Genomic DNA, 25,128 nt, shown 5'->3' with positions numbered 1-25,128 from the left:
GAGCGACGCGTCGCGACGGTCAGAGAGAATCGATTTGTTAAAAATTCTATCGAAGGCAGTGCGGTCGCTATGCTCGGAGATTAACTCTTTCGCTACTGGTATGATCGCGCCGGATCCTTGACAGAAATGCATCACTGGCTGCAGCCGCCTATTCAGAACTGACACGCGCATTATTTTCCTGCACTTTTAGGAGATAATAATATAGTCATCTTCTCACATTTTTTATGTACAAAACAAAAATACATTGCGAATTTAATTATTATAAAGTGATATCTGCATTAGCCTCGCGCACACTTTCAGAATATAATAATACTTATAATTCTTCCCGCTTATTTATACAGACAGACACATCGATTAATAATTGCTCGATTTATCTCGCGACTCCTCGAATGCTATATTTGATTTCTCTAAATCGCTAATTTGACAACTTTTCTACATTTCCAGGGTAGAAAGAAATTCTTCCATTGTCGAATCTCAATTTTCGTTCTAAGTCGAATACGTTGAAATAAAGGTATTCAGAATGCACTATTAAAACTTCGTTCTTAGATGCCATAGCGAAAGAGTTAAGGAAAAGAGGTAAGAGAAAGGAAGGAATGTTCTCAATATATAGGTACTCGTTTGGCAGTCTTGACTGTCGTTTTTACGTATCGATTTCTCGTAATCATTCTCGTCGTATTCGTCGGATATTAATTGGGCATGGCGCGGATTCATGATACCCGTTGTCTCTCGGGACCCTCCTCTAAAACTTTCTACCGCTTTCTACAATTTTCCGTACATCAGCCGACCTCGGTGTACCCAGCGGTGTCGATGATAGATTGTTAATGCACGTTAATCATGATTATACGTATAAACAGCTTCCTCCTCTTTTTTTTTACAGTTACCGTAGGCCGTAGTGCATACGTTTAGATTGGAGGGGAGAGAGAGAGTCCGCTCCCCTCCGCCGTGTGCTTTCTGCGAGACGATTCATTACACGAATGATAATTATAAAGTTATAAATTGTGGCAACTTATGTACGAAACAATCGAACGTGCTTGAGTGTGTTTTTTCACGGTTGTCTATTGAAGGTTTCGATAGGCATTCAACATATACATCCTCTGTTAAAACACATTCATTTCTATATATCCATTTATATATATATATATAAATTATTTATATACATATATATTGCTGGATATACGTATTTTATATGTATCAGTAACAGACTTCTCTGAACGACTGCGCGCGCCAACGAGATCCGCGCAATCCCGAACCGCCCTTCCCGAACTCGCTTCCGTGTTTTTCACTTAATAAAATACACATATGCACATACGTACGTATATATATCACATAAAATCAACTCGGAACGAGACCGTTCGCTTTTCTTCCACGTGTGGTCCGCGCGAATACTAACAGTTACAATCGCAGTCTTTGTTATACCGAGAGTGTAAAAAGGAATCCGATGGAACGCACTGGAGCTCGATCCAACTCCTTTACGTCCACCTTGTCGTGCGACACTCGAAATTATCCGCGATTAATATCGGCGAACCATTCTCTCTCTCTCTCTTTCTCTCGCAGAGGAGCTCGTTAAATGGGATTAACAAGAAGGAAAATGATTGCCCCCCCGCCTACCCTCCCGTCAGCAAATAACCATTTTATAGCTATCCGGCGGACGAACGACCAGGAAAACGCAGTTCAATCGTCGTCTTTCTCGTCTCGATCGTGGCGTAGCGGACGACGAAAGGCAGGAAAAGAGATAGAAATGAAATCAAGAGCCAAAGGGGAGCTAGATGCGAACTAACGGTGTGAAAACGAACGAGACAATGTGTGTGTGCGTCATCTTACAAATATTATGTTGACTAGAGTCTACATTATCTATACACACCACCTATTTTATCATCGAATTATACGCGGGCGGCCGCGCACGACCCCCTCCTCCCCCCTGGATCGCCCCTCCCCCCGTCTTATCTCACGGCCACTCATACCTCATTAGACGTCTATTTTGCGTTTATCCATGTAGGTACGTACACATATAATCGTGTAATATCGTAAAATACAATATAGATCGCGTATGTGCACGTGCGCGACGAGGTATCGCTCGCTGTACAAGTCGCCCGCGGGATGTACGAGCATTGTTTCAACCTCCTCTCTCCTTTCTCTATGGCATTGTCCCCCCGTCTCGTTGAATCCGATTTAAAGACGGAGCGATTCCTCGTCCGCCACGCCCGCACAATCATCTTATACTCTCCGATCGCCATTCACATCATAAATATATATATACATATATATGTATATAGATATATATATATATAAATTTTTTTCTTCTCGATTATTAGCGCGACGAGTTCGTGTTCGTGTGAGCTGTCCGTCACTCAGGTGTGCATCTACCATTTCGGCGTAATTTCTCGCGTACATTCACATGTGTGTGTATGTGTGTCTGAGTGTGGGTATGTGTACAATAATATCGCTTCTCGTTCCTTTCTTTCTTTCGGTGACTTAAGTTATTACGGCATTAATTAAAAGACACGGTTTTTACATACATAGTAATCTCTAGTTAGACGATAAGTCAATAGGTGTTCCGTTTCGTACGAATTGGCGATCAATCGAGACTTGACCGGGCTTCCAATGGAAAATCCCTTATCTCGAAGATCGATCCGCTCGGTTTGTTCCGGAAATGCGCTTGCGTTTATTCGCGCTCGCAAGCTCTCTTCACGTAACTCAGGCGCTACCTCGAGCTTCTTGAAAAAGTAACTCTCGTGCGAGAGGAACAGCGATGCCCGATACTCCGTTCCTTCCGCCGAAGATCTCTGGTTTTTTTTGTTGTTGTTGTTTTACCCTTTCGCGACCCCCCACGATCGTCGCGAAGCGAAACGCGCGACTCGGGAATCGAGTTTTCGTTCTGATTTCCCCGTATGACAATCAGTCTTGTGCCCGCGAAGGCGTTCCTAATCATGACGCAACTTGACGTATCGACGATAAAGCGATTTTCTCTCTAACGAGCACTTTCGCATAGCTAATCACAGCGAGCTGATCAAAAGAACGTATAGAGTCTCTTTTCTTTTCACGCGTATTTTCGTTCGGCAAATTGTTACTCGTTGCCTCTGCTCTCTCCCTTTCGTCCAGCGGTTCTACATCCGGTTCTACGTCCGAAGGGTGGCGATTAAGGCGGATGATTATGTTCTGGTTTTCTGGCGAATTTTATACATCGCATTCGCGTATGACGAGATGAACCTGGCGGAATATTATCTGCCGCGATTCGCGAGGAACTGTTCTTTCCTTTTTTTTTCTCTCTATTCCGTTTGCCTTCTTTCTCCGTGACGCGAAAATCCGTTCGAGTCGACTGATAACGTTATCGATTACCACGGAAGAGCCGTCGTTCGGTAGTATTGACTGATGCTTTTGTCGCAATTATTATTAGAACGGTGTTGGTACACTTAATTATAAATACAGTTTCGGCAAGTTGAAACGAACCGGTTTTGAGTCTCCTGCACGTAATTGCTCATTGTTAACTTAAATGAATAGTCTTTCAAGAAAGTAGAGACTAATTTGTACTGTACGAGTTAGGCCAAGCGACGGAACGTACACTTCGCAAGTAATCTGACTGCGCTTTTTCTCGATGCACGGTGACGAATAATCGATAAGACACATTTGTAAATCAGTACGGTTGCGCGATGAGTATCTTTACATGCAACGAAAGTGACCTTTGCATAATTCGTCGATTCTCGATTTTTCTTCGTCGTAAGCCTCACGTGTCTTCCACTTCGGCGTAAAGGAGAAGGGTCCATAAGGCCCATAAGATCGATTCTTGGCCCACCCCCTCTGAATTTTATTCTAAAATATCAGAAACGTTTTATTTTTGTAAGAAATATTGAAATCAGGTGAGTCTTTAGTCTAAATAGACGCCTGTTTATTCTGTAACTTTAATTAATCCCATTTCTACCATCAACGCTTCTACACCTACATATCTTTTCTTTACATTTGGGTGTGTAAAATAACAATTAAATATTTCGTAATCTTTAGTATCAACATTCTTGTAGCACAGTTTTTCTAAAATATATTGTATATTTATCTTTTAGTTACTGTAGATATTTATTTGATGATAATGTGTGTTATATAAAATGATTACAAGAAACTATAGCTTACATACTGTAAAATGTCTTCGACTTTTTCTCTACCTGAAACACATATACACACTAGACAAATGTAAGGAAATGATATGTAGGTGACATAGAAGCGTTGATGGTAAAACGGGATTAAATAGTATTACAGGATAAACAGGCGTCAAAATACGTCCATTTAAAGGCTAAAATCACTTAATTTCAATAGTTCTTACAAAAATAAAACGTTTCTAATATTTTAGAAGAAAATTCAGAGGGAAACCGGTTCTCCTCCTTTAATGATTAACGAAATAAATACTATCTTGCGCAGATACGCATACGCAGTTCGTATAATTTAATAAATTGAGGATTTAGAGTGTCGTTGCTTTTGCTTTGTTTCGCGATTCTCGGGGTACCAAGACACAAGCAACGGTAAACTAAAATATCGCGATTGTCATCATCGTAAAAGAGTTACATTACTTTATATTTTTAATTAAAAAGAAAGCGTAACCCATAGCACGAGTCGACGCGTTTTTTTTTTTTTCACATTTTCTGGTGTCTACTAACGAATAATTCCATCAGAAAATTTCGGCCTTTGCGTTATTTTATGCAAACGTCACCTATAAAAAAAAATCTTCGTTATTTCCCATAGAGAGATCGCACCTTACAAGTAACGTTAGCGCGTTAGCCGTTATCAAAAGCCGTATAGTTTTCTACGAAGTTGTGCGTTCGATTCGTTTACGGGTGTTCCGCGAACGTGAAGCGAATACACGTGGTACGATATTTGCTACACACACGTAGTTTTGATTTGAGTATCGCGTATCGAGCGGCCTACGCGCGAAATCACTCGTCCAAACTTAATTTTAACGATTGATTGACGATCGACGATCACGGCGGCACGACGGATCGCCGATACCGGTGTATCGTCGCTATAAATGGCAGTAGCAGGCACGATAAGCCGTGCATTGTCGCGGCCAACACTGGGCTGGGACCACAAATCGAAGTGGATGAAAAACGAGAGAGAGGGCAGACGCTTATAAATGAATTTCGTTATCACGCGCGGCAATCGTGATTCGTATATATGTGCGAAGCATTTCGCCCGACGATGCACCCTCACGCATACATATGTATACAATAAACTAAAAACACGTAGAATAATTGGATACACGTGTATATGTATATGATATATTATATATGTACACACCCATCCGCGGAAATATCGTTTCTAACAATTAGGCTATCGTAATGATTCTTTGGCAACTCGGAGCTGTCGGATTTTCGACGTGCATATATGTATATATGTATATACACGCGCGCACACGCTCGCACATACGCACAGACACACAAATTTCCTACACATATACATATGTATACATATATAATATTTTATGTAGCGTGTATGTGTGTGTGTGTACCTAGGTATTATGTGAGCGCGAGCGCGCGCGCACGTGTGTGTTGTATGTATTAATAATTATATGCAATGTATGTACACGAAATAAGATTGAACAACGTAAACTTACGCGACGGACAAGATAAGCATCGCCCATCCGGCGTGCATCGGCGGCAACTTTGTCTCTTTGTGTTTGGCACTGTCCGCTCACGCGCCGGAAAACCGGGTTTCCTTACCGAAATTCCTTTTCTCTCACGTTCTTTTCTTTCGGTTTCTGTTCTCTTAACATTCACGTTAACTCTATGTACACTAAGAAATCCGCTCGAAGATCCTCCAGCTCTCCCATGGATGCGAATTATCACCTTCTCTGCGACGCGAGGATCAGTCTGCACGCAGGAAAAGCAGATTTTTTTTTCTTACAATATCGTATCTCGTCGAGAATTCGGCGTACGGGCATGCACTTACCAGGTCGTGATTAAATTTCCGGCGTTCGGGAGTCTCGATTACAGCGGGGCCGACTTTCGCGAGGGTGCGCTGCAACCGAAGATAGGCCGGCATCATTGCGGCATCATCTTACAGCTGGGCTCCAGACTGTCGGAGGGTACGCGCATGCTGCCATTTGTGATATAACCGTTAGCATCGACCATTACGGAGACGCCGGATGGCGGATGATTATGATAGCTAATGTTTCTCTGCGACACCACCATGCTTTTCTCCGATGGTACTACATGATCGTTGCTGCCGCCGTGGGAGGAGAGGCAGGGTTCGCTCCCACGGCTGCTGGATGACTCGATCGGGTGGTCCACGCGTATGGGAATGGTATAGTCGGACAGGTATTCGGAACTGACTTCTACGGTCGCGTATTCACGAATGACGGATGACTTGGATGGATAATCTATTGGCATGTGTTGAATCGACGAGGCCGACCTGATCTCGTTCGGATCGCTCAGCGTAGCGACGTGTCCATTCGCCATGGCGTACAGATCGGGATCCGCGCGGCCTTTCGTCGATAGCATGGACTCCAGACACTGGTACAGCAAAACGTAATCCTCCTGCGAATGATAAATAAATAAATTTTCCCATCTAATCGCGAATGCGGCTAAAATTACGCGAAAAGAAATTCTAACTTAAGGCTCACCTTTGAGCGGAAAACGCCAGGTCGCTTCATGTAAAGCAACTTGGCGAACATGTAAATGTCGGCGCTTTGCTCAAATTCCAATTGTTTGTTTAACGTAGTCAGCAGAACAAAGAGTGCAGCCTCGACTCCGCCATACCTAAAGTGAGTAACAATATAAGATGTATTCGCTTAAAATGATTGATCGCGGAATTATCGCGAGTTTGCAAGAATGAAATTTTCTGCACACCTATCCATTACGACGATAGGGCCATTCTGATAGTCCCGATGAAAATCTTGAATGATGCTGACGAAAGTCTTCGGATTGTTGTTGTGCGGCCACAGACCGTTCTGATTTGACGGCGCTTGAACGATCCTGGCGCTGAGCTCGTAATCATCTTGCAACGACCGAACCGCGACTTCCAGCAAGATTGTCCCATTCACAGTTTCCTTCGTTCCGCAGAGTCGCACTCGGAATGTCTCGGACTCGAGATCCTTTCCTTCGATGGGCCAAAATTCCGGGTATTCCTGTCGGACGGCATTCTTTATTATTAGAAGGCCACGTTTCTTTTGTTCCTTCACACGATTATCTTAATCTTCAAGACATACCTCGTCGCACTGAGTTAACATGACGATAGTCTGCGCATTGTGGTCCCACATCATTTGCCAGAATTCCATTATGGTGCTCTCCATCGGATGCTGCGTTATGATAAACTCGCGGTTGCGTTGAAAGCCTAGAAATACCATGTTTTTACTGTCGTTCGCAACGAGGAATTTAGACTGCGCCTCGACACGAAGAGAGGCATGATTGATATACCTACCTGAAACCCATGTCGCGTTTATGTAGTCGCTTCCGTCGACGCCTGGTTTCGGCGTTAGATGCACGCGCGCGTTCTCGATAGGGACAATGTCCATATTACGATTCTTGTGGACGTTGCATGCTTTGGTGGCGGACACGAGATTGAAGTCCTTGGGTTTCCACGACGTCACCAACTAGAGAGAAATAATACATAATTAAATTAAATAATTTAACTTTCGAACATTGGTCAAATCCAAGGATAAATCAGTTACCTTATATTGAGCTTCAATGTTGTTCCATGCGTCAGTCTTGGTATTCGATGGGCACAGCATGTCTTGAATGTGCTTTATTAAGTTATTGGCGTCAATATTGGTCTCGCCGCTCTCGATCGCCTCCTGCAGAGCATCGTGGATAAAGATGTACTGCTCTTCCGTCTGAACCAGAAAGTTTCTCTGAGTGCGGATGTGTTTGAGAAAACCGTATACGTTGATCTCGCCCTTTGCTTTAGCTTGCTTCAGCATGGCGTCAATTACGATGTACGTTCCGGTACGCCCGACGCCGGCGCTGAAACAAAAAAAAATATTTCGAATAGAGAGAGAGAGCGATCGTTAAAGGTCGCTAGAAATACTAAAAAAAAGAAGCATACAATGTCGAATTGGAAATCTCTGTTAATTAAAAATTGTCAAAATGGGATTTTCACCTGCAATGTACTACAATAGGTCCAGCCTCGGGCGGATTAGCGTTGGACGATTTGCGGATGAAGCTCAGAACGGGTAAAGGATGATCGGGCACGCCGTGATCAGGCCAACTGGTGTAGTGATATTGCCATATAGTGCGCTCGCCCATATTGGTCCCATTTTTCTTCTTCTTGATCTGCTTAAAAATCCGAAATGGTTTCTCGTTGGGAGGATTATTCGATTATTGGCTTTTGATTTTATCATGATGCTTTTTCACGTCCTCTCTGAAGAACGATTTAAGCGCACATACACACACACACACATACACACACACTTTATTTCTAAATATATACCTTTAAATGTCGAATTTGGAGAGTGCGGATGGTGTACGTGGCCATAATGTCCTCCTTCACTAAAGTTACTTGAATGTAACCGTACGTTTCGGTCCCTTCTTTGGGCCAATACATATCACATTTCCTCTACAAGTAACAATAATAATCCATAAATAACAATAACTTAATACATCAGATTCCTTCACTAATTACAGTGAGGCAAGCATTTGCGCATATGAATAATTTATCTTTGTTCCTACTCATGAGTCTTTCACCATTTTATTATGTAACTTTTGGTTAACGTTGTAAAAGAAATATCAATATTGACTTCGTAATTGTATTCACCGTGTCATTATGTAACTATTGATTAATGTTATAAAAAAGTATTGATATCAACTTTGTACTTACACGACCGCGCTCGACCAGATTGGTAATCATTACGACTATTGATACGCGCTGCTCCCAGACCATCCGCCAAAAACCGTCGAACGTAGGCGGGAGTGGACCCTGGGTACCGATGTAAGCTCGCGCTCTTTGCCATCCATCGATGTAATTCGCGTTAACGTAATCCTGACCCTTTTTAGGCGGCCCACCGCCGCAGGAGAGCAATTGCACACGAGTATGGTCGTCTAATGATAATAACATAAAGAATAAAATTAAACTGCCTCGCCCAGTTAAGGCAACGCCTCCGCATTCTCATTACAATCGTAATCTCCACAATTATAATTTGTTACCGGTCTAAAAATACGGATTTTAATCGCGCTAGACTAGACGATTATCCACTTATCAGTTTGGTCGACGCAAATATCAGCGTACTCTATTCAAGCCAAGATATATTTTATATTACCTCATTTTTATTTTTATCACCTCATTTTCGGAGATTATATCGATTGTTCCAACTCGTGGATAATGAAGAGACATTTTCTATTTCGAACGCGCGAATTTCGCGAGCGCGAGAGAGTATTCTCGATTCGTGGTGAACTTTACTTCTCTCCGAACGAATTTATTATTCGACTACGCGATAAGTCTAGCTCGAGCTTTAATTTCTTGTCGTCGAAATTGATAATGATACGTCATGATCTCAGCCAGATGGTATCGACGCGGGGGTCAGCGACTGAGGGGTCAAGCCGAGCTGAAATAAATCAAACGGAGCAAATACGTATTCATTGACACGACACGGCAAGTGGAAGCCATCCTTTAAAAAATGGAACGCTCTCGCGAGAAGCGGAGAGAGACAGAGCAGTGGTATTACCGGTTCTATATTAAGATATTTCCTTTCGTTTGTAAATATTACGACTGCGCACGAACGGGCGATACGTCAATTGCTACTTACACGCGAGTATATTCAGATATCTGTTCTTGGCCTTATTCTCAGCGAACTGGGAATTCTCCACGGTATAATCGCCGGTCTCCGACTGTATTAGCTCGTATTCTTTGCTGAAACCGATGTCACCGTCGGCGTGAAGACTCGCAACGTGCTGAACGAATTGCTGAACGGCCACGGCGGTCCTCTCGCCGTCCTGCTCGCTGTTCTCCCATTCTTGAAGCGTAGGAACGTTCCGTGGCGGATAATCCAGGTAATAATAGGCAGTGTGGAAACATTTCCTAAAGATCGGTCTAGATAAAAAAAAGAAAAGGGTATCTCTATATATATCTCCTTTTTTTCTAAACACATTTTGACAAAACATTTCTACAAATGTTTAAAGAATCTTTTATGTACGTTATTTTTGAAAAACAATTTCAAAGGTATATCGATCGTCTACAATAATGAACTACGCTCCACAATTAATTTAGGATTATTTAAGTATCCGAGCTGCAGAGTTTGTAATCGATGAGAAACACGTATGGGTTGGGCAGATAGCAACGATCAAATATTGATACACTAAAATCAATGCCGATAACACATTCCTCATTCGTATCACACGGCTTCGAATTCACGGATTTCACCGAAACTTACAAGTTGCGAAAAAACTTCTTCATTTCGGCGGCATAATCTTCCGGATGACAGCATCCATCGTAGGCGAGGCCGCCCGCGAATAATCAACGCACGCGTTTGCGAAATAAATGACGATTAGGCCGGATCCCGTCCGTGACCCAGAAAATGAGTTTGTCATCAGCCACGGCCGCCGATCCTTCGCACATCGCTCTCGCGGTTGCCTCGTAGTTCCTGAACGTCACCCGAGACACTGACGCGCAAGAAACGAGAAGAAACGGAGCACGCGGAGCACGAACAGCACACGCGTTCTCGCTCTCGTGGCGCGCAAAAGTCTAACTCGATGCGTGCGGCGTGGCGTCACGCTGCGTTGCTCGGCTCCGAGCTTGGCTTCGCTTCGCTCCGCTCCGCTCCGCACCGTGCCACGAATGGCCTACGGTGACTGTAAGAGCATACTTAGGCCTTGTCACCGGTCGTTATCTCACGATAACGCGAGAGAGAGAGATAGAGAGATAGAGAGACACACAAGAGCGAGTGTCGGGATATTAAAATACGCATCGTATCTCCTTCGCACACGTGTAGAACGTCCCCGTAAATCATGTTTGATAAAAATTCGTTGGTATTAGCGGAATATATATATAATAGAAAGGGAAGCCGTGTTGTATAGGTTTGCTACAATAGGAAAAGGAAAAGGAAAAGAAACAGGGAGAGAGAGACAGAGAGATGATGTAAAAATAATATCAATATCGTCTCTTTCTAAAGAGAACAGGTAGAAAGAGACGAAGAGTGAGTTTCCGAAACGCATCCAATTTTGGGGACCAGGCATTAATGACGCCGTACAATACATACATATATTTCAAATAATTTACAGTGCATCATGATTTGACGATAAGAAATTTAATAAGAATACAATTTATAAGAGACTTATTTTTTATTTCAATTTTTAAGATATTTTTTATGATATATGCAATTTATTATATAAAATATACTCAAATAATGTACATCATGATTTGACGATGAGAAATTTAATAGAAATGAGATTGTAAAGGACATATTTCATTTTAATTTTCAAGATACTCTTTATGTTATGCAATTTATCATCTTATTTACTTGGGTGACATTATTAAATTAGTTTATAAAATGAAATGTGTAGCGTAGGAGAATTTGACGAATTACTATATAAACTTTCTCCGAGAACGAGATAATCCGAGGATCATAAATGAGAGGAGGTCGCTGGGACGATATGGGCCGCAGCGGGAAATCAAGTGGGAAAGTCTGAATGGGGAAAAATAGTTGCGGGTGCGTGCGAAGGTGCGCGTGATTGCATCGTTCGCTTCGGAAACTTTCTAATTGCCCGCGCCGTACTCCAAATGCGATTCGCGATCCAGGCACACGTTATTTGCGCTCGTATGTATAGGTACCGATATTGTCCGGTCGACAATTTCCAGCTAACAAAAATAACAGATCATTTGTAGCGTTAGATCGGCCGGCGCGGAGCGGAAGTGAAACGTCGGCGATGCGAAATAATACTTCGCAAGATCGACCGTAACTGTAAAGCGTAACTTGTTGCAGCGAGAGAAAGTAGATCTCTCGTTGTCATTTCTCTCCGTTATGCGGTTTTTATTCCAACTTTTCGATCGTACTTCGTATCGGTCGCGATAAAGACGTAACTAATTTATTAATTAATCTCGGCGTAGGCGTCGTTGCAATTACGTAAGGAAAAGAGGGGGGAGGGCTTTGTTTAACGTGTGTCACAGATTGCCCGGATAAAAGATACTGATCTTTTATCCGGGAAATTTAAATGACGCTACAGAGAGCGACAGGCAATATTTATATAATACGCTCAAAGAGTTTCGATTTTTATTTCTTTCTTTTCGCGCGCGCGCGCGGTTGCGCTCGTTGGCGCGCGACGCGGAAATATGTATATCGCCCGGTGTGCGGTCGGATGCAGCTAAAGTTTCCTCCGTATGCGCGATAACGCGCCGTGCGTTAAACCGTGACTTACTTCCACAGCACGAAGGACGTAATCGCCAGCATCACGGCGAAGCAGGCGCAGACCATTCCGGCGATCACGCCCGCGCTGAGATCCTTGCTGCTGCGGCGCATCAAGGGCGGTATCTTGTCGCAGTCGCGGGTGACCAACACCTTCGTCGGTATTGAGCTGTCGCCTTGAATGATCAGATGGCTGTCTATTGTGCTCCTGGTGGCCCCCCGCACCATGATCTCGTAAACGGTGTTCACAGTCAGGTTGGGTATAATCGCCTGCGAGCATGAATTCATAAACGTTTCTTACGGTTACGTCATAATTGCTTTTATCTAAATAAAGACTTACTGACGAGATAAAAAATTAAGTAGCTTTTATTAGTAAAATTATTGTCAATAGTGGAACAGTTTATAAATTGTTATATTAGATATAAAATGTGTTAATCTCTTATCATTATTGTTGAATATTAAATTGTAAAATGTACCCCGCTTTCGAGATGATTTTTGTCGGTCGTCATTTCGATCTCCTCGTAATATCTCCCATTGTCCCTCCGATAATTGATGTAGTAATAATCGATCGAGCCCCAGAAGTTCGCCGGCCTGGCCCAGTGAACGTAGACAGATTCGTGGGATTGGCAAGTTAAATTCAAGATCTGAGGTGCGCTCGGTCCTGTTATGTCGGTCCTGCGAATGATCTGATCGGATGGCTCGCCCTCGTTCTTCCGCGTGTAAGCCTTCACCCAGATCTTGTATTCGGTGTACGGATCTGCAACGGGACAGTGCGAAGATCATGAGTGATATAATTGAGCAAATTAAATTTCATGAATAGGAGTCAAGAAACTAGTTTCGGCACGACCGTATCTAATCGGATCTTAACGAGATCCTTTCCCGACGCGATAAAATACTTGGTTGCCTCACCATCCGTAATTACAACGAATTGTCTAACGATGCATTTACTTGCGCCGAGCGGGCGCAAGTAAATGTGAGAAAAAAAGTGCGTGCGGCGATAAGAATTCTTCGGGCTTTTCTTATCAATAAACTAAGTACACCGACCTATCTCCGGTCGTCTGCTGTAACGACTATTCGTTGTCGAGCGAAGATTACATGGTTAATCTCGCGTTATCTGGCGCGTTAAAAAAAGACACAAAGGCCGGATAGCGCGCGTCGACCGATGCTAAACATCGTATATTTGCGCGTTAAAGTAAAAAGATAAACTGCGTGACATTGTCAGAGAAAGAGAGGTATCCGCTAATCACATTCCCACAATTTAGAACAATAGAATAACGTTTAAGTGATGTCATCCGTGCCTGCCGTGTTTTTCATGCACCTTAGAAGCTGGAAGGTATATATACTTACGCAGTTCTTTCAGAACGAATTCGATGTACGTGTCGTCGGAGTCCGCAGATTTGTCGGGTATGTGCATCTTAACGTCCGTATAATTGGAATGCATGTAGTAAACGCGATAACCGGCGATGACACCGTTGGCGTTCTCAGGCTCCGACCAGAAGAGTTCAATGGTGGTGCCCGTGATTCCCCGAGAGGTGAGATTCTCCGGCTTTGTCGGCGCTGGAAGGAAGAGAGAGAAAAAAAAAAACCATGTTTTTTTATTACAATACGTTAACCTTTTCTTTTCTCGTCATCGTTCGCAATGTCGCGCTGAGACAAAGTATTCAGCGCGCTCAGAAATAGTAAACTAGGCCAGTAGAAATCCTTATTTCATTCTTTCATTGTTCAGGCGGAACGCTTCTTCGTACGTGTTGTCTGTATTTACATCGACATAAAGAAATAGACCGGGCACATGCGTCGCATACTTTTCTGACACATTTTCTGTATATATGCACGTTGGGTCAGGCATAACGGAAGAGAGAGAAAAAGGGAGAGAGATACGAGACATCGGATCTTATCCTGCTCTTTACTACGCGTCGCATTGATAAGGAAAGAATATGACTCCGATGTTCTCTCGCTGGATACTCGGGGGGGATATATACAGCCGACGCTGCCGGGTCCATTTCTATACAGTTTACAGTTATCTGTTCTCTCGAGCAGCAGATATCGATACCCAACTGTATTTCCATTTTTCTAAAGCTTTATTTTCTCGAATAAATAATACGGATGAATAAACGGCCATCGAAGCGTTCATAAGAGAGTTCAAATTTATTGAATATTCATACATCTGCCGCGGCATTACCATACGCCGCGCGGCGTGCGGTATAAAACATGCAAATTGATTTGCATTCTATCGTCGGCTGCGTAAAATCATTGACAGTAGACTTGCTTGGACGGCATACCGAGACGCACTCTAAATAGAACATAAGACACTTGTGGTATGAGAGAAATCCTGTCAAATCTTCCGATTAAAAGTAAAAATAAGGAAATATGTAGGTGCTTGATAAATCAAGACTAGATTCTTAATTAAATTAAGTTGAAGAGTATAAGAAGTCTCTTTTCAGCGCGATGTTAAATTATTTTACTCATAACTATCGACAATGCGGGCAAGAAAATCATTTCCTCTCGCTGACTCCTATCCAGAATTTATTTGGCGGTCGTTAGTTCGCCTTGTCATCTCCTACGATACTCCGCGTTTAAAGCTTATCGAATTCGCATTAGATTAACGACGTGTAATAAAACGAGCGAGGCTGTCGGAGAACGGGAGAGTCACCTTTTACAAGCTTTACGAGCTACGGCGGCGGATGATGTCATATCGAGTCTGTGCACGCACGCGGGGATCGTGTTCTCGTATTACTATCGGGCTGAAAAGCGAATACGATTACCGGTCCACGAGGCGCAAGGTCGCGATCGTTGCACGGCGGCGCGGAAAACGATCTACGTCGAAACTACTTAGAACTCGCTGACGCTCCGATGTTCGTCGGAGCCACGTTCTGTGACGAATCGTCGAGAAATGATCTCATCCATAAGTGGGGGGGGATGTCGCGAAGCGATTACGCGACAAAGCGTCGTAAAGCGGGCGTCAAACGATGCACCTCAATCGCACGCAATTGCGACGATCGAGGGAAAAACCCCCACGCGTCAAAGAATTATCGTGCATTTCGCGGAGCCGAGGGACCGGGGAGAACTATGTAGGCGAAAGTGCCTTTTATTAAGATAGGTTCCCACTGAAGTAACGGTTCACGAGTGAAAGGAACAGCCGATAAGAAAACCTGAGGTACCTGCTTCGAGTGCCGGACTCTCGCGTCTGCATGCTCTTCGATTTGTACCGCCACGAGTTGCATCCGATCGAGCTGCAGCTATTCCGAGTTCCTTTGACTTTCGTCCGCGAGCGGAGAATTTCGATTGACCAATTAATATTCTTTATTTTAATCTTTCAATACAAGGAAACGATTATCTCTCTGCAAATTCTGTTAATAGAGATATTTTTTTCAATTTTGCAATTTATTATGCTAATAATTGTCTTACTTCATATATAAAAGTTACTTTAAGGAGTCATTAATTCTTCGCAACGGCGAGAGGCCCTGACATGCATTTACACGTCCGGATTAGGCTACCGGCCTTGGGTCCTGTCATAAAAATAGAATGTCCGGATCTCACGCGCGCGCGAGACGTAACACGGCGCGGTTTTACTCTCGCAGACAATTCTGAGGACAGGCGTATTTCCATAATTTTATACTCCGGCGACACTTGAGGTCAGTAAGTAATCGTTGCCATGGCGATGCACGTGCTGCACCGCTATATGTTGCACAAGCGACGAAAAAAAAGGCAGATGTGACGTGTGCAGGCTTTTAGGTATACGAAAACGCGGAGTCAATCTTGTCAATATTTTATTACGCTTTTACGTGGGGAAAACAATACGCTGGCCGGTTCGTCCGCAATTACGGTCGGGCGAGTCCCGCGCGCGCAATAAAAAAAAAATGTTGCAAAATATTCGTTTTCCCGTGACGCACAAAGTCAGGCGGCAATTGCAACGCGCGTTACAAAATAAACCGGCAAACGATTCACGCTTGTGTCATAATATACCGCGGCACGTGTACCGTGTGTGCACGCGCGTCGGTGTGCATTTAAAAACGTTTGCGCAATCGTTGGGTGTGCATTGTAGGTGAACCGCGGAGGTTCGCGGAGAAGGCGATTCGCGCCTCTCTCGCGTCCTTTAAGGCGTCTCGCGGGCGAGAACGAGGGACGCACGTACGTTGCACCGCGCCGCGCCGCCTGTCGCGTTCCGCGAAATCGAAACGGAACGGGAAATGAGTTAAGCGTCGATTACACGAGTGGACAGAGTCTTATGCTCGCAAGGTGATTACGAGGTGGCACCGCTGCGTGCCGAGTGACGCTGTAACGCAATACACTCGCGAGCGGGCGCGTGGTATTTCCTAGTGAAACTCGCGCGTTTGTTTTTGCCAATTAATTACGCGTTAAAACGCGCGCGAGATTTTCACCGCCGGACTCGTTTGCATATTTCGAGCGCGCGACACCTCTCGTTTTACTCGCGCGAATATGAATTGTCGATTCAGAGTTGATTTTCTTTACGTTATCGTTAATAATGCCAATGTTCGGTTCATCTTGGCGCGCCGATCGATTATATTATCAAACCGACTGTTAGAGAGTAAGTAATTGGAAACGCATAAACATAAATAAAATTCCATTTCCAGACGCAACATCGGATCGGATTTACATAATCTTAATTTTGTACGTTGTAATTCCACGCCACATTGAAGGAGATTTGGATTCGTAGTACAGTATCGCAACGAGGTCTTATCCGCTAAATGTTATCTTTGATCTAACGAAGATGCTGTAAAATAATACACTGGAAGCACCGCGAATGCATGATGTCACTTCTTCATTATTCATTTATTGTTAGTGTATTTTATTTCTACCGCTATCAATACATATCGTCTCATTATTTGTTACATTTGACATTAAAACTACCAAGGGAGTCAAAATCTTGTTTAACATGTTTTAAAATAATTATTATTCATTTTTGAAACGTCACAATTTCTGAATTTTTCTCTGATTTTTATTAAAATACAGATAATTAATTTTATTTTATTTTATTTTTTTTTCATTTTGATCCCTTCAGTAGTTCTAGTGTTAATTTCTATTATTATCTCACATATGCATCGGTACATATATTCTTTGTAGCGTTTCCTTTCATAACATATTCTTAGTCTAACGCCTCGCACTTTTCCCGAGTAGGAGGAACAACTTTGCGTCAGCCTGTCTGTCGCAAGGTGACTTCGGCGAATTACCTCCGATATCGCTGTCATTCTCCGTGGAAAACGGCATAATGTAGGTCGTCCGCTCGAAGATTTGCTCGTCGGTTGTCTGCGTGATCGGATCCGCCGTGGCGACGAGGAGTCTCAGGAGCAGGGCTAGCGAGGCCGCCAGTTGAGCGACACTGGCCACGCTGGTCCACGACATTTCTTCTTCTTTCTTCCTTTCTTCGCACGCTGCGACTGCAGCTGGTAGAACGCCGCGTGCTCGCGTGCGTGTGTCTCTCTCTCTCCTTTTCTCTTTCCTTTATTCCCTTCTCTCTTCGCTCCAAATCTTCCTTCTTTCTCGCTATTTCACGAATTCGCCCATCCTCGCCGGAGAAACACGGCGCGCTCCTCTCGCGACGCGTTTTCGCTCAATTATTATCGCAGCGTCGTCCAAGAACAGAGCGCACAACGACGCATTGTACACCGGTCGGTTCGTGTGTTGTCACTGTCACATCGCGGATGCGAGAGGTTGCTTGGGGTTATCGGGCGACGGATCAACCTTTCGAGAATCGTCGCGGCGGCGGCTGCACGACGCTAGATTCGAGAACGACTACTTCCTGTTTGGGAACAAACGACCTCGCATGAGTCTCGAGCGCGAGCTCCTCGCGAAACGGCCTCGGCTTGCGCGAAAGAGAGACATCCCGAGCGAGAAATCCCGGCGGAGTGTGCACGGAATAGCGGATGCGGATAACTCGCTATCTACGGAGAGCCAGAGAGAGAAAGAGAGAGAGAGAGAGAGAAAGAGTTCCGCGAGGTCAGACTCGACTCTGTCTGCCCAGCCTCGGAAAGGTCGAATCGAAAGTTGACATCGATAGCGCACACGGTGCATTAACTCGCGCCGATAAGACACGCGCGTACACTGCTTTATCAATATTTAAACTACTCCCGTAGCGATACTCCGATAGTAGTCGCTTTAACGTTGCGAGTAAATGCGCGAAAAGGAAGATCGCTAGATGGTAGCCGAAATATTATTACGAATACCAATCGCGTCCCCATTCATCATCGAACGCGTGATCATGTATCACGAGGGAGGAACGTAGGCAGCAGCGGATTATTCGGCCCCCTTGGAACGTTGTAGAGCGACTTCCCCTTGCATTTTTAGTGGATAGAGTTTAGTAGATAGACTAGGGGAATATATAGCGCTGTTATATTCCTAAACAATACTTAACGCTACACGACGGTATCAATATCGATGTATTGAATTCTGTATTCTAAATAATAATGCAGGTATATAGAAGTGAAAAATATCTGAAAATGTATTTATAATCAAGGAAGAGTAATTTAATTACACATCGATAAAAGTTAGAATAAGATTTCTGAAAACCAATTTTTTTTCAAGATCAGTTGGGCTTTATCGATATAAAATATTTTGTTAATCGTTAAAATTTTTGCTTAAAAAAGTATTTGAAATTAAAGGACTCTTGCGTATTCGCATTTGTAGAGATTAATTCGCGATTATTTCTTAAACGTTTTCGAAACGGATGGAAGTCTTTTCACATCTTTACGGGAAAACCGATTTCTAAATAAAATTTCAGCACGAAATAGAAAGTTCGTGCACGTATGGACTTTTCCAGCCCGTATCCCATATCCCTTCAATTTCCGATCGACGAAGAGAAGGAACTCTCGAAGCAATGAGAGTGAATTTTCCCGATACAATGTGAACAATTAAATATCAGTCGCGAGAGAAACTGCGTTGGCTCGAACGCCAGGTTAAACGGATAAAGAAGCAAATTACAGGACGGCCAATAACAATAGCGCTTCCTCGTCAATAGAGAAAGAGAGAGAGAGAGAGAGAGAGAGAGAAAAAGAGGACGAGATATCCCTCGTGCAAAGAGAGGATCGCGGTCCAGTTTCATATTCCATTCTGCTTAATTAGCACCGCGGAATAGATAAATAATTACGAGAGTTTTGGAGCACAATGCCGACGAATAACGCGACACGCGTTATTTCACGACAATATAAACTTTTATTCAATGCAGAAGAATTGCACACGTGCGATCACGTATAACGACCGGCCGCAATTGGCTCATAAAGGAATAATGACATTTCGTTAAAGATCTTTTCATGCGTTTTTATTGCGAATCATAAAAGATGCGTATATTGCGTTTCACGTATTGGAACGGTAATTAAAACATAATATTTCCTTTATGGGTTTACGATCGATGTTATTGTAATTGAAATACACCATCTATATATAGTTGTGCATTGAACATGTATAACGTTGAATAATTTGTTAGCGAAATATTTGAAAACGTTGGTCCTCCGCGGAAAAGAGCGGATGTAAAGCGGATGGGGTTAATCCACGATTCCCACGTCAATTCGCTCGCTCGAGTTTTTTACTCCGCTGCAGCGAGTCGGAACCCTGAATATAATCGTCCAAACGAGAGCGGGAAAAAAAAGCTCGGGACCGCGCCCCATTTCGTGACTCGTCTACATTCAGCCGGCGCGGAATGAACGTTTCGCACAATGAAGCACTATCGAAAATTACGTCGAGAATTATCCCCGGAAGAGGAAGGAAGAGCAATGATAACGAACGAATAAAATCGGCACGTTCCGTAAAGAATTTCGTAGCGTAATCACGTTTCGCATCTTACGGAAATAGGAAGCGAGGAAGGGCGAGACCGGCGAGCTTCCGAGAGAGCGCGATCTTTTCTTACGTTTTCGGTCGCGGTGAAAGAAAGAAGGAGAGAAATTGTCGGAGAGAGGATCGCATGTCGCGCGTGCGGATGGACCATTCATGAGGAACGTCAGGTCGAAATTGGGACGGCCCGAGAGAGTCTGGTGGATTCGAAACGGCGTGGCGGCGCGGAATGGATTGACCCCGATCGCGTTCGCTCGCTCTCGCGATTTTTGCTCGCGAGAGAAGTACCGGAGGAGCGTGCGTTGAACCTGTCGTCGTCGACCCTGCGACGATCTGTCGTCGTCGTCGCCGCCGCCGCCGCTCCTTTCCCCGCGCGTCTCCACGATGCGGCCCCGCAGCGGATGCACCGAGTTTCGCCGATCGAACTCGCAACGACGACCGAGTCCTTCAACGTCGCATCGTTGTCGTTGCCGCGCGTCGCCGCGCTGCGCCACGACGGAATCGTTCGATTCGGCTATTTTTCCTCTCGTGTCGAGTCGGACCGGAAGTTAAGGAGACGCCGCGATCCGTTTCTTTTATTATTCAACGGGACTCGGCAGTCTGATTGATCCGTTTAGAATCACTCTCGTAGCGACGCTTTTATTATTCAATAGTATTTATTGTCTGGTTTAACGATTTTATTAATAATTTTAACGATTTTAATGATTTTAACGATTTTTCCTCGTAATTCCTAATCGAGATTCTTTCCAATAGCAACATTTTGGAATAGTTAGATGTCGAATATAAATAAAATAAGTTAAATAATAAAGTCGACAGATGTGTCATTGAAGTTTATCGATATTCCTTGTTAATCAAAGTGACTCATATAATAGTGCTATATCGGTCGTTTATTTCTTCCACCGAATACAAAGGAAAAAAACGAGCGGAGTGTCATCAAATTCTATTGATGTTCGCAAAATGAGTTGCAGTAGAAATCTCTCGCGTCGAATACAAAAGGACTGAAAGCTAAGCGACGAGGAAAAGCTACGATTTAGTCCGCATTTTCACTTTAATGGCACCTGTCGTCTCATTAAAACCGATTAGTGTTTTTCGATAATCAAAATCATTCGCGAAACGCGTTTGCTCGCGACGATGATTCGCACTCGACACGAGTCAACGCACTGGAAATCAAAGAAAAGAAGAGAGAGAGAGAGAGAAAGAGAATATAGCATTATTTCTTTGCACAATGAATACGAGTTTTGCTTTCGCGTTTCTCCATCGATTAATCAGCTCCTTCTTTCTCTCCCATTTCTCTTTCGAGCACTCGCCGAAGCGTCATTCACGAAGTACGAGGGCATGAAAGAATCTCAAGGATTTTTTCCGAAAGGAACACAACAGTTCGGCCCGGACTTCCTGCACCTGCCCGATACACTCAAAGACGAAACGGACGATCGAACGAGACCAGATAGAGAAAGAGAAAAAAAAACCCGTCGAAAGGCGTAAAGAAGATACCCGCGATGCTATATAGCGTACCCTGTCGCGGAGTACAGAGGATATTACGGATTCGCCGCACCAGTTTCATTTCGGCACTGCTCGACGTGCACATCTCTCGCTCACGCTCGCGTCTCGCGTATCGACCCCTCGACCCCGTCGTCTCTGCCCACTCCGAAATCCGATTCGGAGCACCGGGGACCCTCCGATCGAAGAGCGCGACTCCCCCGGCGACTCTCGCGCGGCTCGAACAAAGGATCACACCCAGGCGAACGGGCTCGCCCGCGATATATCCTGGCGATTTTGCGGACTAGGCGTCAACCAGCGATCCGGAGAAGGCGTCGTCGGAATCGACGGTCCGCCGCCATCTCGGCGAGCTCGCGTTCTCTCTCTCTTTCTCTCTTTTTCATTCTCTCTCCTTTCCTCTCTTCCTCTCTCCCTCTCTCTTTCTCTATCGAGGGGCGACCTTTCTCTCGGTCGCGACTTTTTGCACTCGGCGATTCCGCGATTCCGCGATTCCACGAGCCGCACCGACCGCAATCGACGAGAAACGCACGCGATATTCCGACGCCGGAATTATTATTCTACACAGGAGAGCGGGGCACTCACATATCGGGACGACGGACGCGCGTACTGTCAACCGCGCGCGCGAGCGCGACGCGTGCACGCCAACGACTACACGCGCACTCGCGCTGCATCGAGTTTGCGCTCACTCTGAATTACGTTCACGCACTCACGCGTATGAACGAGCGCGCGCACACGCGCTTTTGCGCTCGTCGCCGCGGCTCGTACATCGTCCCTCGTATCCGGCGCACCGAAAGCACCGCGCGAGAGCAGAGCGTCGTGAATTTCGCCCTCGCGCGTTCGAAATATTTGTATGTATCGCAATACCGGCTCGAGGAACTCACGCAGAACTCACTCCGCTTTTCCGTACACGCGCGGCTTCCCGACAACGTTGCACGCGGCCGAGAGAACCGAGAGACGCACGTGCGTCCGACGCGGAATCGGTATTCCGCTCCCGTCGTCGTATTCCGGATGACGACGAGGACGACGAGCGGACCGGCGGCTTGCTGGCGTGCCGATGCAGCGTGCTCGCCGCGGCTGACTCGAGCGGGCACTTCTCTCTTCCTGCTCTCTCTCTCTCGCTCGCTCGCTCGGCTGCCGCGTGCTGAAAAATCGGGGAAAATCGATCGTCGAGACCAGGCGCGGCGCCGACCGAAACGCCGTGGCAGGCAGCTGCTCCCGCTTTCTCTCTTTCTCCCCCTCTTTCTCTCTTTCTCTCTCTCTCTCTCTTTCCCGCTATCTCTCCTTGTCTCTCTGCAGTCGGCTTCCTCTGTCGCACGGTCGCCGGCTGTCACGATCCCCACTTCTTCCCCTTCCTCCCGTTCTGCATCTCCCTCGCACGAGCCGGAGCCTCTCTTTCACTCTTGGATCTTTGAATCAGCTGCCTCTGTCCTCTCTCTTCATCTCCCTCCCCCTCTCTCTTTCGTTCTCTTCCTCATACTCATTAATAAGCTCACAAAATAAAGTCTCGTTGACAACTTCTCATAAATTTACAAAATAAACTCTCGTAAAATACTAAATCTATATTGAATGTCGGGAAATATTTCCGTGGATGAGAAATTCTCAAGGGTATTCGCAGGTACAAAGTATCGCGCATCTTCCTAGATTATGGGAATACTCCCCTCAAGAATGGTGCACTCCCGACGTCCGAGAGGAATTTCTATCGCAGACGAGAGTGCGACGGCAGGTAGAAAGTTGTCGGTGGAGTAGATGCGCGCAGACCGGTGATGACGATGATTCAGGATATAACGATGAAAACGATGAATCACCGACAATTTATATAGGCTACTACAGTGCGTTCTAAATGCGTTAGAAACGAGGATGGAACTTCTTGTGGAGAGACCTTGACGATCGTTTTTCCTCGGGGAAATCGCGCCGAAGCTTTATCTTGATTTTAATTGCAAACGCCAAATACAATTTCCACAGATATCGTTCGCAATCCGGCGCGAATTTTCACAGCGCGATAAAAGAGATTCCGAAGTCTAAGTCTATGGACAACGCGAATTCCTGCTTAATAATTAACGTATATGTTAATACAATGTTGATACAAACGATATTGTGCACAAGCAAACGTCCGCTCTCGTAACTGCGCAGAAATCTCGTCTTGCAGCTGCAGCTAAACCAGCTTGCCGTTGAATATCGCGCTGCAAACGATACAACACCGTTCTGCTTTACCGTACTTGGGTATACACGGTATTCTGTATCTGGTACTGTGCTCGAAGAGAATTTTCCTAATTTAATTTCGCACTCAGTTTTTTATCGTTCCGACTTTCTGTCTCGCGCGCGAGATCGCGCAATGACGATTTTCTTTTTTTTTTCTGTTCTCCTCCATCCGCTCTCTTACTTACCACCCTCGTCGGTCATCACCGTCACCGTGGAAGCGGGCCCGTGACCTTCGGGGTTGAATACTTGCAGGGAGACGAGGTACTGCGTGAAGGTATCCAAATTGTGAATACTGTGATTCTGAAAGACAAAGAACATTTTCTTTTCTTTTTCTTTTTTTTTCTTTTCTCTCCTAACAAACGGTGCGCAAAGATGAGTTGTCAAAGTGACTTACGTCGACAGCAGGATCGCGAATGTAGATGTTTTTCATTTCCTCATCCGCTTTCTCGCGTCGCCGATATCCTATGCGATACCCAAGGAACTCGCCGTGTATGGTGTCGCGACTCGGCGGCTTCCATGCCAGATAAATAGACGTCGCTGAGGTATTGTGGGCCGCCGTGATGGTCGGTTTTCCTTCTGGTACTGCAAACAAACGTATATATTGTGCGTAAATCCTTCCGATCCTAAACTTCCGCTGCAGGAATCCCCAAAATAAAGATAAGGGAAAACCTAATCCTGTGAAAAAGCAGCGTCGTGCCCGAGAGAGAGAAAAGTATTACGTTTATAAAATGCAATACGTATATCGTTACGCACGGAAATTCGCGCAATTTCGAGCGGCCAAAGTTCATCTAAATATCACGAGAACAGATTGTTTTGATCCCTTCGGGAAATTCAAATAAATTCTCGCGGTTCTCTCTATTTTTGTCTCTTCTCCTCTGCGTTCCTCACTCCCTTTCTCGTCGAGACGTATAAACGAAACATTAAACATACACGATAGAAATTCAACAGTTTATGAAAAAAAATTGATTCTGAAGAACATACACGCAATATTACACGCCGTAAAAATAATATTTAAAGTGGCGAAACGTGGCGGGCTCGACTGGTTGGAAATCGATAGTTGTGATTGTGTCGAACACGGATAAATACGTACCTCCCCTCCCTCTCCCCGCCCCTTCTGGATGTAGAGAAAAATTAAAACGTAATATTTAACCGGCAGTCACATGGATACAAATTTTTGAACTCTCTTGGAAATTTCAAGTTATCTCATGTATGTGGAGGAGTGCGATGTAAAATTTGGCGGATATTCGTACATGTTGTTGATACATTCGCACGCGCGAATGTATTATATTTTACATCCGACATAGAACGCGTATATTTCCGTCGAAAATCATGTTATCTAT

General features: G+C 44.7%; 2 protein-coding genes across 9 annotated transcripts; both read right to left on the bottom strand.

The window, feature by feature from the left end:
• Positions 1-205: 205 nt before the first annotated feature.
• On the bottom strand, positions 206-22,730 carry LOC112468711 (tyrosine-protein phosphatase 99A). Of its 8 annotated transcripts, XM_025038012.1 has the most exons (17): positions 22,172-22,723; positions 17,500-18,068; positions 13,658-13,867; positions 12,787-13,067; positions 12,324-12,580; positions 9,719-10,002; positions 8,794-9,014; positions 8,407-8,532; positions 8,077-8,252; positions 7,649-7,940; positions 7,399-7,570; positions 7,187-7,311; positions 6,828-7,105; positions 6,602-6,737; positions 6,391-6,515; positions 5,929-6,075; positions 206-5,849 (listed from the first exon to the last, which is right to left on the bottom strand). In XM_025038012.1, exons 2-16 carry the CDS (start codon positions 17,669-17,671, stop codon positions 6,021-6,023), a joined length of 2,910 nt encoding a protein of 969 aa, XP_024893780.1. In that variant the 5' UTR covers positions 17,672-18,068; positions 22,172-22,723; the 3' UTR covers positions 206-5,849; positions 5,929-6,020. The 8 variants fall into 8 exon arrangements, with proteins under 8 accessions (XP_024893780.1, XP_024893779.1, XP_024893773.1 ...); XM_025038011.1 differs by having other exon boundaries at positions 5,929-6,515; positions 8,077-8,249; positions 22,172-22,730; XM_025038005.1 differs by having other exon boundaries at positions 5,929-6,515; positions 22,172-22,728.
• A 1,235-nt stretch (positions 22,731-23,965) lies between these two features.
• On the bottom strand, positions 23,966-24,370 carry LOC112468710 (protein sidekick-like; the record flags this gene model as incomplete). Its single annotated transcript, XM_025038004.1, has 2 exons — positions 23,966-24,088; positions 24,183-24,370. Coding segments are annotated over 2 exons (311 nt in total), but the record flags the coding sequence as incomplete, so codon positions are not given.
• Between the last annotated feature and the right edge of the window lie 758 nt (positions 24,371-25,128).

This window comes from Temnothorax curvispinosus, unplaced genomic scaffold, assembly GCF_003070985.1.
Source record: "Temnothorax curvispinosus isolate PA1 unplaced genomic scaffold, ASM307098v1 QBEX01001924.1, whole genome shotgun sequence".
Lineage (NCBI taxonomy): Eukaryota > Metazoa > Arthropoda > Insecta > Hymenoptera > Formicidae > Temnothorax > Temnothorax curvispinosus.
Note: the sequence above shows the minus strand (reverse complement) of the source record. Positions and strands in the feature narration are given on the sequence as shown.

Bases quoted from the DNA above. Each gene is read 5' to 3' on its own strand.
- LOC112468711 (XM_025038005.1), bottom strand. From the start codon at position 17,671: ATGTCGTGGACCAGCGTGGCCAGTGTCGCTCAACTGGCGGCCTCGCTA. The intron at 9,015-9,718 runs GTAAGTAGCAAT...TATTATCATTAG, and splicing joins ATATCTGAATATACTCGCGT to ACGACCATACTCGTGTGCAA. The intron at 7,106-7,186 runs GTATGTCTTGAA...GCCGTCCGACAG, and splicing joins TGTTAACTCAGTGCGACGAG to GAATACCCGGAATTTTGGCC.